The sequence below is a fragment of the Clytia hemisphaerica genome, unplaced genomic scaffold (genome assembly GCF_902728285.1).
Source record: "Clytia hemisphaerica strain Z4C2 unplaced genomic scaffold, Clytia hemisphaerica genome assembly, whole genome shotgun sequence".
NCBI classification, from domain to species: domain Eukaryota; kingdom Metazoa; phylum Cnidaria; class Hydrozoa; order Leptothecata; family Clytiidae; genus Clytia; species Clytia hemisphaerica.
In genome coordinates this window covers 546,145-565,491 of record NW_027103595.1, presented here as the reverse complement: position 1 = coordinate 565,491, position 19,347 = coordinate 546,145, and the positions used below count along the sequence as shown (strand labels likewise).

At 36.6% G+C, this 19,347-nt stretch overlaps 1 protein-coding gene across 2 annotated transcripts in view; it reads left to right on the top strand.

The window, feature by feature from the left end:
* Positions 1-19,347, top strand: part of LOC136801637 (uncharacterized) — an 89,129-nt gene that overhangs the window by 48,829 nt on the left and 20,953 nt on the right. For both annotated transcript variants that reach the window (XM_067058276.1, XM_067058277.1), the window contains exons 23-28: positions 11,733-11,870; positions 12,652-12,771; positions 14,320-14,490; positions 15,764-15,960; positions 17,157-17,299; positions 18,907-19,073. In XM_067058276.1, the coding sequence (XP_066914377.1) occupies positions 11,733-11,870; positions 12,652-12,771; positions 14,320-14,490; positions 15,764-15,960; positions 17,157-17,299; positions 18,907-19,073 (936 nt within the window). The remainder of the gene's footprint in view (positions 1-11,732; positions 11,871-12,651; positions 12,772-14,319; positions 14,491-15,763; positions 15,961-17,156; positions 17,300-18,906; positions 19,074-19,347) is intronic.

Genomic DNA, 19,347 nt, shown 5'->3' with positions numbered 1-19,347 from the left:
TTAAAATCTATAAAAATGATTAAAAACGTTAAACAATCTATTGTCCAGGTGTAGGGGTTGGCATATTTGTTTGGTGTACAAGCGTTTGGTTTAAAGGGGCAAGCTGAAGCATAATGACCGTAGGCTGAACAATGATAGCAAGAGGGTAAGTGCGAATCTCGAAGGAAACTATTGAATAATTCGTCATTAAGTGTTTTCCAGTCGGTTGTTCGTAGGTGTGCAGGTAGGGAGTGTTGGGCAGCAAGTGTTTGACGCTGAAACTTGTCGTATAAATAAATGTTTTCAAAACGATATTTTCTTGCCAGATTTGTAATTATTTTGAAATACGAAAAAAGTTCATAATGTTTGTCGGGATAATAGTGTAAGTAGCCTTGGTAAAAAAGGTTCCGTGCACAGATCCATGATGGATAGTCACGTATTCTTGCTTTTGTTTGGTTAGGTTTGAGTAAAAGGTTGTTGTCTGCATAAGTTGGAAACTGAGTAATTCTATGCTACTTTTGGTTGATGGTGAGGAAGGAGAATTATTTGCTGAGGGTTTTCGACGGAGGAGGGTGTTGGATTATTATAATTATTAATGTTGTCATTTATGTTGCTAAATTTGCTGTGTTTTTTCATAGTTTCAACGTCTGATCGTAGCATCTTAAACTCCTGGATCAGTGTAGATAGGTTGGCTTGTGATATAGGTTCGGTAGTAGTTTGAATAGGGTTGGGATTGAAGTGGTTGAATAAACGGTTTTGTAGTTCAATCTTCTTACCGGTTGTTTTCAGGTTTTGCGATCGGAGTTTCTGACGAAGATTGTCGGTTGATAATTTACCCCAATCTTTGCTTGAACGTTCCTGGTCTGAGTTTTTTGTTGAGTTTTTCCTTGTACAAGGCATGATATTATTTCCTTGTGATATATGAAAATTTTTGTAGCTACTAAAAAATAAACACCCGACCTTCGCGAAGGATCGAATGAGAATGAGGACCACGAGGAAGGGGACTGGGTCTAGTAGAGACAACGGGGCGGAGAGCAGGGGCGTATTCCTTGTTTACTGCCACTAAACGAAATTTCACGCCCCGGGCCCGAAACTGAGAGATGCGCGCAGCCTAGGCAAATCTAAAATTTTCACGTCATTACTCTTCCTACTTTTGCTTTGGCTGACTCTGAACATCCTTTCACATCTCTATCGTCCCTGGAGTTATCCCCGTTCTCAACATTATCCCACTTTATAAATGATATCCTTTTAAGCATTGAGTTTCAAGCCCGAAGGGCTAGAGGTGAAACTTTAACCCTTCTCAGGCAAGAGAAATTGAAGCCACTTATTTCCCATCCAAAAATGCGCATAGAACGCGCCGTAATCATGACGATGGATTGTATCTAGCGGTTCCTTTGTTTTGGAGGACTACATTTTTTAAAATCTAGCGATAGATTTTAGTTTCAATCCGGCGTTTGTGTAAAAACTACGCGCTGGTGTTCTGGATGGGAAATAAGTGGTTTCATTTCTCCCCCTAGTAACAACGGATGTGGCTTATAGTCCATGGTGTTGAATATAGGTTAGTGGTTAGACCCCCTGAAAAAATCGTCCAACCCTACTTCATGAATATAAAAATGACTTGTCTTTTGTATCAAGAGAGCTTGGTAGCGTGATAACTGGCACACAACGTTGTTGTAACGTTCATCTAAGGTTATATGGACGTTATGAACATTAGAAAAACGTTGAAGCAACGTTGTGTGCCAGCTGGGAAGTGAATGAATAACTTTATATTGAGATTATTAATATTAATGATAAATTCATATCAGTCTTGAGTAATCAGAATCAACTCCTTCAAATCCACGTCGTCCTTTCAAAAACTTACATAATGTAGGGCTAGGAGAAATGGGTTTTTCCAAAAAAAATCCATCCCTTTGTTGCTGGAAGTGTTGCAACCCCTTGGAATTCCAGAAAATTTCAGGTTTAAACCCCTCTGGAATTTTAAATTTTAGTAGGATTTAAAAAGCTACCCCCATGAAATTCCAGTTATATCCCTATGAATTTCCGCCACATGTCAAACTTTGGAACAGAAATGGACCTCAACGACTTCACGAAATTATGCAACTTTTCTGGTTTTTTTTTCACCCAACACGTCACTTTTGCTATTGTTTAAGTGACGTATTTGGATGGAAGTTCTCAGAAGACTCTCCAGTGGTGCAAATCATGAATAACGCCATTTAAGATAAAAAGCAACAAATATTACAGTGTGTGCAAACTGTCCGATATATAACACACAAAACATTGATCTATTTTTCTAGTCTTCTAATTGATGCTGTAAAAGTTGACGAACAGCATGTCTATTATTCTTTACAAACGTTTCCAACAACATTTTGTTTAGACAGGCTTAATAAGAACGGTTAACGTTCGAAAGCTCTCGTTTTCTCCTCTTAGAAGGCGTACGACGATTCCTTCATTCTTTGGGATATTTTGTGTACCGGAATATGGGCCATGAAGCATAGTTGACCCACACGATCCAAACCACCATCCCGCTTTCCACTTTGCTGCACACCCGGCGTCGTTATCGTTATCAGTGGTCGAAAATCTGTTTCCGTTCAAATTTTCCCATGCATTCCCAAAGTCTGTGGATCCGAAATTATAGGTACCTGACTTCAGCTTATATTTGTTCGCTTCATTCTGGATAGAAAAGCCCTTAAACCCGATTGCATATTTCGTTCCATCGAAAGCCCAAAGTTGAAGATAAATCATCATTTCACGGTCTTTTGTTAAGAGATGGATGTTTTCGTTACCCAGATAAAATTCACCACTCAGATCTCCGAAACCGTCTTTGTATTCTTGCCACAACCGAGTGAAATTGACTGAACCATCTTGTCGTTTCGCTATCATTGTCCATGAAGCTGAACTGTAAAGACCACAATATACTTTGAACTTATTTCTGTTGTAGAAAATCCAGTAAACACCCGACTGCGTGTAACCTCTAGCTCTCCAATCTGCACAGCCAATGTTTTCATGGACAGCTTGAGCCAGCATTTCTCCGGTTTGTGAAACCAAATAATTTGACACGTCAGAGATGACGTTGAAAAGCCTGCAAAGCCATGTTGTAGTGGTCATTTGTTTATGTTGTACATATTCACAATGAGTGAAGTTTTTGACGCATTTATCGAAGCAATGATCTTTTGAAGCTACTTCTCCATCAAACCATGGTTGAGGTCCATCAATAGCAGTGTTCGAATGAATATGTTTGAACGGTAGAAATGGCATAAATTGTCCAAATGAGAGATGAACACATAATAAGAGGCCAAACCAAAGTGCAGAAGCATCCATCTTCATGCCTTTAGAAATTAGAAATTTTTGATACTAAAATTAATTTCTGATGGGGATTTTTTTCCTTTTGTTTACAATTTTCATTTAATCTTACCAAATAATGAATTAAAGTCATTTACTAGTTCAATACTAGTTCAGATTTGAATTTATTGATCATGAAGGTTTTTCTATACTTTGATTGATGGGGTTTGGGTGTTGTTTTAACAAAACAAAACAGGGGGTGGGGTAGATGAACTTTTCATTTACGCCCTGAAAATTTTATAATAACATTTAGCACCCTGGAAAAAGTTTCAGGTTTTTTGGAAACTCTTGGAAATTTATCTTCTGGTAGTACTCCTTTGAATATTAACAAAATCAAATTTAAATCAAACTCTTTCGACAAATTATTAACTTCCCTGACCCCCGGAAATTCTTCTCTGAATATCTCCTTTAAATGTCCAATCACTCGCTGTGCTGTATGGATATAAAATGGGATTGCAAAACATTTTCTCTGTCGTTGCATTGACAACGTTGCTTCATTTAAAGGGACATAAAAGTAGTGACGAAATTTGTAAACAAACCGTTTGCAGCGGGATACAAAATCAAAACAAATGTCACATGTCAAAATAAAAAAATGATTGTTTCAATTGTTTTACAAGTTTGTTTTGGACACGTGATTTTAATTGTTCTCTTTAACGACATGTGGTTCGTGCAATGTTTACATTTTACTACTTTTATGTCCCTTTAAAAGCTATTCATACTACAAACATACAGAATAGCTTCAAAAATTACATTGGAATTCCTGGAGATTTTAAACATAATGTCGTTTAGCGACGTTGTGTTATACCCGAAAAAAAACTTTTACGGTGGTACTAAAATTTTTGATTATTTTAATTTTTTGAATCTTTTTCAGAATTTTTCGTAATTCTACGGAAAAAAATTACAATTTTTCAAAATTAAGTCAAAAATTTCTCATTTGAAAAAAATTTCCTATCGATTATTTTGGCATCCAGTCAAAATGTCTTTCTGTTTACTCGATTCATGAAGTAGCATTGTTCTAAAGTATCACCTTGTGCAAAAAATGATTTTTGGATCTACCTGGAGGTCCTATAAATTAACCTTTGTCCGTTCGTCCGTCCGTCCTTTATCAGCTTATCTCCCGATTTTCGAAAAAGATTTTGCCGGAAAAACCGGTTTTTTGGCAATTTCTCGAGATTTCATCATTAGTATTTTCCGATTTATATGCACAAAGATGCGATGCAATGCTCAAAATGTGGCCGAGTCGGATTTCTGAGAAAAAATTTTTTTCGGCCAAAAATACCGAAAATATGCCGGAAATCGCCGTTTTTGCAGATTTTCATTGGATTTTTCGTTTTATGATCTTTTCTATTATATCGCTTGAAACTACAGTCGACTTTCCATAACTCGAACCTCCTCAACTCGATTATATATATCTATTATCTCCATAAACTCTTGAGGTGATTGTTAGGCTATTCTGTCTCTCTATAACTCGAATTTCCGTAACTCGAACGATTACTGATTATCCCCTTGCCGTTCCAGCACTCGACTATATTACACTTCCCTACTTGCTCTAACTTTAATCATCAGGTAGGTCCAATCAGCGTTCCGGCTTGTCTTAATTGTTTTTGAAATGTTCAGGCTTAAATGTTCTTACGATGTTCTTTAATACGCTTAGATTCTTTACTTAAAAGTTTAAAATAGGTTTAAAATCTGTTAAAATCAGTTCGTTCTAAGTAATTTCTGAAATCCGAGGCTTGATTGTTCTTAATTTGTTCTTAGGTTTCAGCCTCGTGTTCTTATGAAGTTGTTCTTATAAAAAAGCGTGTATACTATAACCCTTTTTCCAAGAACCAGTAATTTTTAACGGATGTTCGACTTTTGTTCTTTTCATGACCATTTTCCTAGCCAAGCAAGCTCGACGCTCGATAATGCTTCGTACTCGATGTTTTTATAATAGCTTCGCGCTTCGAAGACAAAAAGACATATCGGAGTAAGAAATAAGCGAGAGTCGAGCTTGCTTGGCTAGGCTTAAGCTCTGGTCCCCTTTTCGCTCTGTGTATTCAAATTTTGAATTAAAGTGGACATAAAATTGGCTGTCTAAAGCCAATGCACGCCCTCTTTTAACATCAATGCAATGACTTCTTTCAATCTTTTTCAAGCAAAGATTTCAACTGCCAACTTTTTGTCCACTTTCTAACTACTCTTAAAGTGTTTGTAAGCATTTTAAGTCGTTTCTGAAATCTTAGGGTGGAATTTATATTAATTTGTTCACCAGTTTTGGCCACAATTGACCCTCGTGTTTTTTAATTATTCTTATAAAAAAACCCATATTCTTGTAGAAAAACCCTTACATATAAGCAGTATTCGAATTCGAATTCACATTACTTCAAAGTATATAATATACCGCATGTTTGAATTGTTGACATGACCAATTTAGGAGCTATTATTTCTCTAAAAGCGAGGCAGATGGTGTTGTATAAAATTTGGATTGCCCTGAATTTTGGATATTTTGACAATAGTGAAACTCAGAAATTTAGGTCCCAGAGGCTTAATTTTGGGCTTTTGCTCTGTTTGGCCAGGTGTAAAAGTCTAAATTTAAAAGTTGCTACCAAGGTCACATAAGCCTAAAAATGTTCTTAGAATGTTCTTATTTTCGCCATTTTTAATCTATTTTTGTCCATTTTCCTTAGAAATTGGGTGTATTAGAGCCCACGAAGCCTTAAAATGTTCTTAACTTGTTCTTAACATTTAACCATCGAAGCCTTATGTTTTTATATAGTTTATTCTTATTAAAAAACGTATATGTTTAATTTGATTTTTGAAAGAGTGCTCTTAAAAAGTAACCATGTCCTTATGGTTGCACCTGTCATAAGGGTGGGGTCTTTTTCGCTCTCATTTAAGGCTCATTTGTTTAGAGCTATGATGACGTAATTCACAGTATAATGGCGGTCAACTTATCTGAAAGTGAAGTCCCTGTTTTGATTGAAAAGGTTTTTCTAATGGTAAAGGTCAATTTCCTATCGTACGCTAGAACGTGTCATTGGCGTTTTTGAAAGTTTCGTTTTTGTATCATTACTTTGAAAAAGTCCCCTTTTATTTTCGCAGTTAAATTATACTAAAGACCTTTTAAAAATCTTGTATTTTAAATCCTGCTGTGTTTATTGTATCATCTTTATTGGGTAAGAAAGTGAAATTGTTTTATATTTTTTTTCAGAAAAATACCCCTTTTTTCACATTTTACCAGTTTAAAATTCTCTAATAATAAAGATCTTTTAAAAATTGGGATGTCACGGACCGAAAATTGTAATACATTTTTGAAAAAATGATCGTTTGTAAAAATTATCTTTCACTGAAGGCAAAAATTTTTAATTAAACCAACTTTCCTTCATATCAAATCAGGCGTGGCCTCTAATATTTCATGATGCCAAATTTTTGCAATTTTTCTCGATAATAATAAATACCTTATTTTTTCAATTTAATTAAGTTGTTGCCAATTGAAATATTATATCACAACAGAGAGTATGGTTCAAAGGAAACAATAAAATCAATTTTAGGTATTCAAACTAATCAAGTTACATTTTAACATCTAGTCAAATCTTAAAATATTTATTTACAATGATTTAGCTTGTTTTACATCGCTGTATCAGTCAGAACTGCTCTGCTGAATAACCCGGTGAAAGAAACTACCTAATTATAATAATATGGCCTAATTTTAAGTTCCGATATGATAGTGAGTAGACCTAGTCAAAATTAATTGAGATCCTCTTCCTCGATCAAAACTGTGGGAAATTTATGGTCTTATCCCGGTCAATAATCGTATTAATTAGTAAATCCGGTCAAAATCGAAAAAAAAAACAAAAAAAAAACAAAAAAAAAACAAACAAACAAAACGCTAAAGGCACACCGGGGGACACGAGAATTTTTTTTTCGCGTTGGTGCAATGCAGCATGCTCTATCCCATCAACACAAGAAAAAAAGTGCGTGTCCCATGGTTTCTTTTTTGTTTCATGGGGCAAAAAGCGAAAAAAATACCCAAAAGACGAATCCATTTCGCTCCATTGTCCCAGGAACAAAAGTGAGATTTCACTTTTATTGATAGAAAGAAAAATAGGGTGGAGACACGAGAAAGCGTTTTAGGTTGGTGGGATGGAGCATGTTTCATTGCACCAACGTGAAAAAAACTTCTCTTGTCCCCAAGCCTTAACGTTTGAAAGTGGATTTCTTTCCTACCCCTGTGAAAATTGAGTTAAAGGTTTTTTCCCACTAATCAAGTTACATTTTAACATCTAGTCAAATCTTAAAATATTTATTTACAATGATTTAGCTTGTTTTACATCGCTGTATCAGTCAGAACTGCTCTGCTGAATAACCCGGTTTCTTTTTTGTTTCATGGGGCAAAAAGCGAAAAAAATACCCAAAAGACGAATCCATTTCGCTCCATTGTCCCAGGAACAAAAGTGAGATTTCACTTTTATTGATAGAAAGAAAAATAGGGTGGAGACACGAGAAAGCGTTTTAGGTTGGTGGGATGGAGCATGTTTCATTGCACCAACGTGAAAAAAACTTCTCTTGTCCCCAAGCCTTAACGTTTGAAAGTGGATTTCTTTCCTACCCCTGTGAAAATTGAGTTAAAGGTTTTTTCCCACCTTATTGAGATTTGAGATGTCTATATCAGACCTGATGAAATTTTACATTTTCATATAGCGAACCCCGGTGGATTTGAAACTTCAAACTTAACCGGATCACTGAGACAGGGGTGCTGTTTTATGTTCTCGTTTGTTATCGATTAAAAGTTCTACTCAAGCTTTGAAAAGCTTTTGTCTTTAATTAGTTAAGCTAAACCCATACTTTCACCATTGAGAATTATAACTATTCAGTTCAGGACCACCGTGTACTGATAACGACTTTCTTTTGGTCTAAAATCTTTGAGGATTTTGCGTCTAACCAACGGGAAGCCGCAACTGACGGGTCACTTACAACCAATCAGCTGTTCGGTCCGTAATGTAATGTCAGAAGACATTGCAATGGTGCATATCATGTTGGTCTAAAAGTTTGGAGGGTTTTGCGTCTGGGAAGCCGTTATTGGGGCGCAATCAGTCCTGATTACCTATGATTCATGGAAATGGGTTATTCAACAAGCAGTGGTTTCGACTTTTTGTGTAGGATTTTCTTTATTCTCTTCCGTCTTTTTTCCTGTAATTTGATTCTTTCTCCAGTACATTAAAACATCTCTCAGTTTACGTCTCGCCCCACGATTTTTTGTCATGTAAACGATGCCATTTCCTGTACTATTCAAACTATGGCCAATGGGAACCCGTTTGGGGGTGCAATTAGTCCAGATTACCCATAATCCTTGGAAATGGGCTAACAAGAAGTGGTTTCGACTTTCTGTGTAGGATTTTCTTTAGTCTCTTCCGTCTTTTTTCCTGTAATTTGATTCTTTCTCCAGTACATTAAAACATCTCTCAGTTTACGTCTCGCCCCACGATTTTTTGTCATGTAAACGATGCCATTTCCTGTACTATTCAAACTATGGCCAATGGGAACCCGTTTGGGGGTGCAATTAGACCAGATTACCTATAATCCTTGGAAATGGGCTAACAAGAAGTGGTTTCGACTTTCTGTGTAGGATTTTCTTTATTCTCTTCCGTCTTTTTTCCTGTAATTTGATTCTTTCTCCAGTACATTAAAACATCTCTCAGTTTACGTCTCGCCCTACGATTTTTTGTCATGTAAACGATGCCATTTCCTGTACTATTCAAACTGGTTAACAAGATGAAAGTATACATGAGTAGAACTGTACTATTCCTACCAAATTTCCGTTCAAAGGGCTTCATAACTGGTAGAAATAAGATGATGGGTGCGTAGCATATGGTGACAAGAATCAGGAAAGCTGAAGCTAATTTGGTCATATTTTTAGTCGAAGCTAATATACGTTTTGATTCTTTGCGATGTTTTTTCAACTGAACGATTGAGATGATGTAGAGGACTAAGGCCGAGCCTACGAATATGACGTTCGCCGGTGTTGAGTATTTAGCGCCGCCGTTTTGTCCGAATAAAGCTGGACCGAATGTTGTGATAACTGCATTGTAGAAAGCGAAGAAAATGTATACGGCGAATAGTATGTTATAGCGGGTTGAAGTGATAACTGTTGTATAACGAGATAGTAGTATTACGTGTAGGAATCTGTCTAAAGCCATAAACATGACAAGATAACAGGATTGGTAAATGAAGATATGAGGGAAAAGTAGAAGGATTCTTTTCTGGGTGCATGACAAATGTTCTGTATAGATAATGACGATAATTTGAGTAAGCGAGGCGAAAACGGCTTGCAGGATGTCGCAAACTGAAATGATGAAAACCATGCGGAGTGAACGTTTTTTGTAATGTCCTGTTAAGACGTTGATGTAACTTGATAGGGTGTTCAACATTGTATTGACCACAAACATGATAACGAAACATGCGACCAGTATATATCGTGCTGGGCTGGACACGTATACGATGTTATCGTAATTGGAATAACAGTTCACAAAGTTGGATGTTGGTGTTGATGTGAGATTCTTGGTTTGTGGTGGTTTCGGTATCGTCTGGTTCATGGCTCTCTAAGATATAAAAGGTGTCAAAATATCTTCAGCTTATTTGGTAAAAAACTTTTCCTCAGAGCTTATTATTTTACTGGAGTTTTAATTATGGTTAAATTTTAAATCGTCTAAATCACTCATTCCATATGTGGCTACTAACGCGGGCGCCCGATCTTGCGTATAGCGCTACCTCTAATTTGGTTCCGCGTATTCTCGACTATACTTTGAAAGCACAAAAAAAATTAAATGAGCCCCAAAATCTCGATATATCACTTTTTAGAATATGTTAAGCTTTTGAATAAGCGAGGTTCAATTATTTAAAAAGTAGAAAATTCTCGATATGTTATCTTTCAACGGTTTAAGGATTTTTTTTAAATACTTCGTTACTTCCCACTCAAACTCTGTCTAGGCGTACCTACTCCGCTGCACGCTACTCTAAGGTCCCAATAGTTAGGGGGTCCTAATAAAAAGGGGAGGGGGGTCGGAAATTTTTTAAAAAATCTTATAAACGGGGGGGGGGTCCAAATAAAAGGGAGGACCGAAATTGTATCTCTAAAAGCCCCCCAAAATAAGGTCATTATAAGCTAAAAACAGGCTATATAAAGCAATTCAGTTTGTTTGTTTGGCTAAAAATATTTTCAAAAATGAATAAGCGGGAGGGGGGTTCCGAAGATATTTTGAAAATTAATAACCGAGTGGGGACGTGAGGGTAACCCATTCAGTGGCGTATCTGAAAGGGGTACAAAATTTATAACGGATATTCTTAATTCACTTACAAATAGTATAGCAGAAACATTCTTCTTTATAGATTTTGAACCGTTCTTAAACCCGCTAATGATTATCGATAGAGATTAAATCGAATCGAAATAGTGAAGCTTACCTTGTGTTTCGACTTTCCAATAAATATTTGTTAGTGTACCTTATTGTAGTTCTTATCTTCAAGATAATGGGCTGACACGCCTTGTATATTTTTGTTGCAAATATGACACTTTACTCCTTGAATATTTTACGTATAGGTTAGCTATTTCCCCCTTTTATATCCCCCTTTTATTCACTTTATCTACACAAGAGATCTGCTCTAGGAAATGTACTATGCTCTTTTTTATAAGAACAATTTTATGAGAACAATGATGGGCCTAAAATGGCTGAATTAAGAATCAAATTAGTAAAAATAAGGTATTTTAAATTACAGCAGTCTTTTGCCCTTAGAATAAGAAAAGGATGAGAACAATTTCAAATGTCCAAAATAAGAACAGCCGAGCCTCATCAAAAATTTAGTTCTACTAGCTCAACAAAAAAGAGTATGGTATTACACGACAAGGACTTGGAACAAATCGAGGGAATTAATTACACGCTTTTTTGCTTTATAAAAAAGCAAATCATCCTAGCCTGTACCAAACTCATCTTTCGCTTGAAAAACGGTTTGTTACAGTCATGTTACAGTCAGGCAAAAACTCGTGCTAAAGAAATTTTCTCGCAAGTTTCTTGCGGCGGAGTGATGTTCTAACGAGTTTTATGTATTTGCATTTTTGAGGACGGTGGAGTGACTGAAGAGATTTGGAATAACCCGCAATTGTGAACCGCAAAATCGAGGACGGTAAAAGTGCTGATTTACCGTCGTCCTCTTTCAGTCAGGATGTAGACAAATTCGAAGTTTACCGTCTCTGTCGCAGGAAAACACAGATACATAAACTCGCTATTCTATATCATACAATCTCCTTCAAGTAAAGGGATGTTACTTTACACCCTATTATTTGAGCATCTACAATCAAGCCTTTGAGTTAGTTGGAAAAATATTGAAGTTGAGACCAGTGCGTTGCGCATGTTCGACTATATTCCATTTCTCTGTTTCAGCATGGGAAGATGACGTCATCATACAGACTACTTGACCACAACGGTTATGTCACTTTAAACTGTTACAAAGAAGTTAACGATAAATTGTTATTCTCAAAACTGTTACCCCCTGAACCAATGAGAGAACAATATCCAGAGGTCAGTTTAACTGAATGAAATATTTCCCATCGTGTCCTTTACACCTTTCATAGATAGGAATAATAGGAAAGTCGGAATCACTGATCTTTTTTGCTTAGCGATACGTGAGGAAAACATATTTTATCTCTAAAAAAAAGTGTCGAAATTGGAAGAGGGGTGTCGACATTAGACCAACTTACGGTAGTTAGTTACGGTACACCGCCATCGAGGAACGGATTCAAAGTACGGTTTTTCAAGTCGAACACAGTCTGTGATCGAAACCTTCACACTACCAATCGACAGAATGTTAGAGAGACACAGTGCTAGCCTTATCCAGATAGGGAATAAATGTGTACAGAGTTTATCGTTCTACATCTGCAATTTGAGCTTTACAAAGAGTAAAAACTTTACCCACTTCTTCGCCCTAAGTTAGTTCTTCTCATTATTAGGAGCTAAATTTATCCTCGATGGCTCATATTTATTATCACAATATTATTAGCGACCGTAGTGCAGTGGTAGAGCATCCAGCTATGGTTCGCAAGGCTGTAGCTTCAACCCCCAGCCGGGTCATACCAAAGAAATTCTCACAATGGTACTTGATGCTCTCTGCTTGATACTCAGCAATTAAGAGAAGGATCAAGGGTAAGTGGAGAAATTCAGGACGAAAGCGTGGCGCCCTTCCCTACCTTCGGGTAGATAGCCATTGAAAAAGGAGCCTTCGGGTCGCCTCCGACTGCGATCACAGACTTATCATCATCACTACATTCAGCACTTTTGTTTTTAATGATATATATATTTTCAGAAAGCATGGATCAAACATCAAAGAAGTGAACCACCAAATCAAATCTTCAAAAATGGAAATGGTTTTGATTTTTATGTTGATACCGGAAAATTCTTCCCTGACTCAACTGCTGCTACAAAGGTAAGTGAGTGTTAATAAGGTTTTCTATCCACTAATAGAGTCCCCAGCGTTAACTCTGATCACGATATCACGAAAATCAGCAAAACAATGGACAATCGTACGCATCCCTTTGAAAAAGTCCAAATCACGTATCACAGCTGAAAAATCTTTCAAACCACAATCACGTTTTGACCTCTCATCACGCAACCACAAAGAAAAAATTTCAAAATCACGTAATCACGCTGCAAAAAAGTCCCTATCACGTCATCGCGAAAACCGCTTGGGGCACCTAGTTATTTTTCTAGACATGTTAAAAACATGTCTAGAAATTATTCTATTCTTCTTACATATTTTAATCTGAATTATACTTTTATCTTGTGTTAGATTGTGCTTTGAACGGTTCCCCTGGTCCTAAGTGTCAAGAAAAACTCACAGTAGATAAACGAATCATTTTCTCTCGAAAATACAATGGGACCAGTTTTTTTTTAGAATCTAAATTAATAAATGTTGTACCTTAGTCGGATTAATTTTCAGAGTTTTGAAAAATCCAAAAATTAGTTGAAAGTGGCCGTAAAAATGCAAAAAAAAAGTTTACTGTGTGTTTTTCGCTGAAAATATGATATTGAAAATTTCTACTGGGCTTGACTTCGCGAATCAGCGATCTCAAGCCTTTTCGCAAAGTTTATTTAAGGGGAAATAGCAAAACTTCGTGAAATTGCGAAGTTGAATCCAATATTCATGATATGCATCACTGCAATGTCTTCGACATTACACCATTGACCCAACAGCTGATTGGCTGTAAGTGACGCAAAAACAGTTCAAACGTCACTTGCAACCAATCAGCTGTTGGGTCCGTGATGTAATGTTAGAAGACATTGCAATAGTGCATATCATAAATTAGACTATTTTATTATCTTATTGCACTGACCAGTGGCGTGGTGGCAGGGGGCCAGGGGGCCAGCCCCCCCCCCCAGCGGAGCCCTTTTGAGAAGGGGCGCCCAAAAATAAGGGACGCCAAGAAGGATTTTTCAGGCGCCCATATCGAAAGACGCCCATATCGAAAGATTGACAAATGAAAAAAAACAAAAATTGCGCCCCTCATCACCTCAAAAACTCAAAATTTTCTGGCTCGCTTCGCTCGCACACTCCCTTTTTTGTGTTCATAATGAGCGTATAGAAGGGGCGCCAAAAACAAAAAATCTTTAAAAAGGGCGCCATATTTGCCTTGGCCACCCCAGAGAAATTTTCCCACCACGCCACTGGTACTGACCTGACTATTGCATATCCCTGCACCAAACCATATCCACCATCTTTGATCGGAGTTTTTTTGGAATCGGTACCCGAGATGAAGCCATTGTAGTGTTAAAGATTAACGTCTAACGGCGCTACATCAACAAAAGTATCCGAGGGAAAGTAAACCTAGCGCTCTCGATGCATTTACACCGCTATTGAGTAGTGCCGCCAGGGTACCACTTTTCAAAAAACTCCGATCAAAGATTCTGTTTTGCCGGGATTGAGAAACTTGGTCCAGAGATATATAAAGCTTGGTGTCTTATTGATTCGCTTTAGGTTATGGTATGCTTATTTGATGGTAACCACTGTTCAAAAAAATCACCATTTTCAAAACAGATGGAAACAAACCTCAAAAGTTTGGAGAATTATTCAGAAGAACCCGTTCTTGATACTCGATTTGAATTTCGAGATTTTGCTTATGATCCGAGAGCGAAATTTGTAATTATGGTAAGTCACATCATGAACATATAAACGACTGGACGTCTATCTTTTATTGTCTCTTTGAAGCGAGCTTCGTTGCCGCCTGTTTTTCAAAATTGGTATTAAAAACCCGACAATATTCCGTGGTAATTTTATTTCTTTGAATCATTTAGGTAAAAAGATTGATAGAGCTTGAACATTACTCCTAATGCACAAAAAAATTATTTTCGAATTTTTTCACAAGTTTGCAATATATTTTATCAACATTTCAACTCTAAAATGCAGAATTTCAACTGCGTGTATACTTTTGAATCCCTTTTGTCACTCCAATAAATTTTTTTATGACTTAAAAAAAATAGCTTGCCAAAGTTGAGAGCCTGTTTCATTAGAATATCAAAATTAGAATGTGACACTCTCTAAAATTATTAGACACTTTTAAGTCAAAATTTAGAAATATTAGTCGGAGTTTTGACAAGCTGACGATGATTTTGCCTCTGTTATCTTTGTTATGATATAGATAAACGACTTGAGAAGAGTAGAACAACAGAGACTTTTGTCGAAGTTTTGACGTTGTTAGCAAGGTATTCCCAAGTGGTATATCATCAAAATCTATTGTTTCATTTTATGCTTTTAACAAGGCGGCAACGAAGCTAGCAGCCTTTTCTACAAAAAGACAAAGGAGATGGATGTCCAGTCGTTTATATGTTCATGGTCACATATTTAATCAATTTGCACACAACTTGTGCCATTTCAACCATAAAGCCAATTTCAGAAGTCAGAACCTCTTGTTCATAGCCAAAATAGTTTCAGTTGGTAAATGAAACGTACAGTAAACTCTCGCTAATTCGAACTTTTTTTATTCGAATATTTCGATAATTCGAACTTGTTTCCAGTCACCGTCAAGGAAAAACTTATAAAATATTTACTCCGTGATTCGAACAAAATAAGATTCCCCATCCGAGCTCGAATAAGCGTGAATCAATGTTTTGTTTTCCCTTCACCCTTAACCCCCCCCCCCCTAAAAAACAGGAGCAGTTATATTTCCTTCTAGAACTACAATAAGTGCCGAAATATATTGGCAATTTTGGGTATTTTAACGTTTTTCAGAATTTAAAGGGTCGGGTGAGAATTGCAGTTTCAGTACTTCCACTTTGCTTCATTGGATTTTGCGATTTGGGAGGGTTTAAGTGGCTTCCAGGCTATATCCCCAGCCTTGTTGGAATTAAAGTTTTGAGGGAATTCCTCTTTTGTGCCAAATATTTCGGCGCCGATTGTAGAAGAATACAATTTTTTTTTTTAGGTCTATATCTTAAATGCTGTTACATCTAAAGTTGATCTTTTGGGATATTCTGTAATCCCGATTTTTATGAAACCGGATTCATTTGAAGCAGCTGAACAATCGAGTCGAGACTATTGTCTGAACAAAGGACATTTTCAGTTGAGATTGTATCAATATTTGGATGATCGAAACAATTATTCGGTTTCCAGTTTACGCGGGTTTGTAGACTTTCCAATTAACAGACATCTTAAAACACTAGACAGATCTACTCTGTCCCTAGACGATCCTATCGTCTACACATGATCACCAAAAAAGGGAATAGTTTAGGAGGCGGGAAGAATTTGTGAACGGGTGGTTAGCCCGGGACGGAGTAAGCAGTGGGTGGCGGAGGTGTTTACAATGTTTGATCCTAACTCTACCGCTATTTTTTTTCGTGTAAACTGCCCTGACGCTCTGAGTCAACTGCGCATATATTTTTCCGGCTACTCTGTCCCTAGCCCGGGAACCACTTACAGCGAACTGTGGTCTACTACAGTCGTTTTCAAAGATGGTGTTTAATTTTGCTTTAACTGTCGTGGCTTGAGAAAGACAGAGTAGCTATATATAGTGTTTTATTGTATAATATGTGGTGTCTTCTTCTGGGAGAGAGAGTGTACAATAAATATTGGTAATCGAGATCCCGTATGCATCCTTTGCTTCCAATAGACCTTTTCATAAATTACGTCACGAGCATCAATTGCCTCGTATTCAAACAATTATTATGGTGATTATGTCTCTTGAGACATTAAATGATTTTTTTATGGATAGGAAGTAGTTTTAAGAAAATTCGCTGGGAGTTTATCACCATGGCAATAATTTCAAACCGAGGCAAGTGATGTTCGTGACGTAATTTATGAAAAGGTTTATTCCCAACCTTTAAAGACGAAAGGGGTCTTGCTTCATATCGGTCGGCCCATCTTATAATAAATTGAGCACTCAAATTCATGTTCCAAAAGAGCATATTAATTCATGCCTTTCTTTCAGAGTTCCATGACTTGTTCAAATATACTTGACATGTTTTCTGCCTGCCACTTTATAGTGGGGCGTACGGGTTTTACGGTGTGACGGTATCAGCCATTTTTCCGTTGGTGTTTAGGTGTTTGAAGAATAAAAACGACGGTGTTTCAGTGTCAAATGCGGTAACAAAATAAGAATTTTTACTGTCGGTGTTGACGGCAATCGAAGAAAGATTCGTCGGGTATTTCGGTGTTGGTGACCCCGTACGTCCTCTATTTATACGGAAGCCGGTGGTATAAAAGCGTAAAGGAAATACTTCAAAGAGCAGTTGATAAAAAGCATGTGCTAATTTCCTTGTCCTTGCATTATAGCGTTCAAATCGTATACCATGTTTAAATCTTATATTTTCTCTTCTTAGGCCCATACCCTGTGCGAGCGTCTTGGTACGTTTACTACCGGCTGCTTTATACGCAGATGGGCAATGCAAAACGGCACGAGAAATACCCGAGGATGAATGGATAAATGAAGGGATTTATGTACCGATGCCTTCATACGCAGAAGGTGAGTAATCGAGGCAAAAATTGTGACGATCTGAGGATCCGTTTATACGAGTCTATCACGCCAATAAACCTTTTCATAAAGTACGATACGAACATCACTTGCCTCGTTTTGAGATCATTGCCATGGTGATTAATTCACAGCGGATTTTATTAAAACTACTTTCTATTCATTAAAATGGTAATTGTTTGAATACGAGGCAAGGGCTGTTCGTGACGTAATTTATGAGAAGGCAAATTCAACACTATTCGATTCACTATATTGCATTGAAGGTTTACCAAATCAAAACTACCAAATTAGTTAGATTTCAAAAAATAACAATCAACAATTTTGATTGAGCTTTGAGGAGGTTTTTTTGCCTGTAAAATTTTTATGATTTCTAAAAATTCTAAATCTTTTTGGGCTGTTTATCTTCCAAAGAATATATATGATTTTTACCAGGAACCATAGAAGGTAATTATAGATTATTCCTTCAAAGGGAAATTTCTTAATTTATTTGTAGAAGAAACTCTTCGTCTGTGTTTATGAGACGTCAAGTGGCTGAGTTTTACGCAGGTAGCCCAATAATCCACCTTAAGGGCTCTGACCATAGTCCAAAAGTTGATTTTGGTATTTGAACATAAAAGTTATATTTCAGGTTCCTTAACACTTTTAACAAAGAATTGCCTTTATAAATTGCTTTTTAATCGAATCCTTTAAGAGTAATTAAGAATTTAATTGCAAAAATGACGTTATGAACTTTAAAAAGATGTTAATAATATGTTGCATCACCCTCTTTTACAAAAAGTGCTTAGTTTTAATGGGTTATTAACTTTTTTGTTTCAAAATTTCTTTATACTGTCCGCAAAGAATTGAACTATTTTAAATTTTGCGGAAAATTTTTCTAAAAAGATGTGTCAAAAGTTATGGCTGTTTATTTAAGCAAAATCCAGATGAAAAATTGATGAAAAACCACTATTTTGAAGATTTCGAGACAAAGAAGCATTTACAAAAATTTTCCGCAAAAATTTTTATCGTTCGGTAAAAGATACACCATTAATGCGAAAAAATTTTCAAAATGTTTTTTCTTCGCCGAAACTAAGCTCTTTAAAGTTGAAATACTCTTCCTCGCAAAAGTCTTCATTTTCTTCTTCATCAAATTTTTTCAATGCAATTTTTGAATTTTCAGATTCAGGAATAGTTTTTCTAACAGAAAATGTATAACATGCCATAGTTTTGTTGGTTATATCAGTCTGAAAACACATTTTAAAAACGGCAATTATGAAAAATTCACTATGGTCAGAGCCCTTAAGGAAACTTATTTTGACGGGAACGGGAATTTTGACGAGTGGCAAAAAACCTGAAAATTTTCAACTTTGGCGGGAACTAATTTTGGTGAATAACAGCGTTAATCTGGACTTAATCTAGACTTTTAGACAGTTTTTTGATTGTCTTCAAGAGGTTTACGGTTATCAATGGAGAAAGGAGCACCGAGCTTGAAAGAAAAATGGAAATTGATTTGATAGAATTAGCTCGTTTAATTGATTAGTATTTTACCAGAATCGGGTCATAGGCGTATTGCTATTGCGTAACAGAAACGAAACTTCTTTTTCTTTCCAATCCATCATCAGGAGAATACGAGTCCGCATCATGCGAGCCGACGAATTACGAGAGTGAACTTCTGCATTATTTTGTATCACGGAAAACAACAAAAATGGTGGATAAAGTACGACCCCTTGCTGCAGGGGATGGGAAGAAGAAACAAATGTCAGAGCAATGGCTCAAGCTGTTCTTAGCGGTTAGTATTAGAGATATTACATTACGGTCTAAAGTAACCAACAAAAAAATTCTAATCACGCCAAAAATATTCTCTCATCACGTCATCGCACCAACAAATCATTTTTGACCAAAATTTCATTCTAACCACTAGGAAAATCATCCCAAAATCACTTAATATATCCATTTTATGGATTTTCTCTCAGAGAACCACCCCCTGCTTATTCCGGGTGCATGTCACTAGTCCGACACTTTCTAGTCCGACAGTAAAATAGTCCGAATCTATAAAATAAATT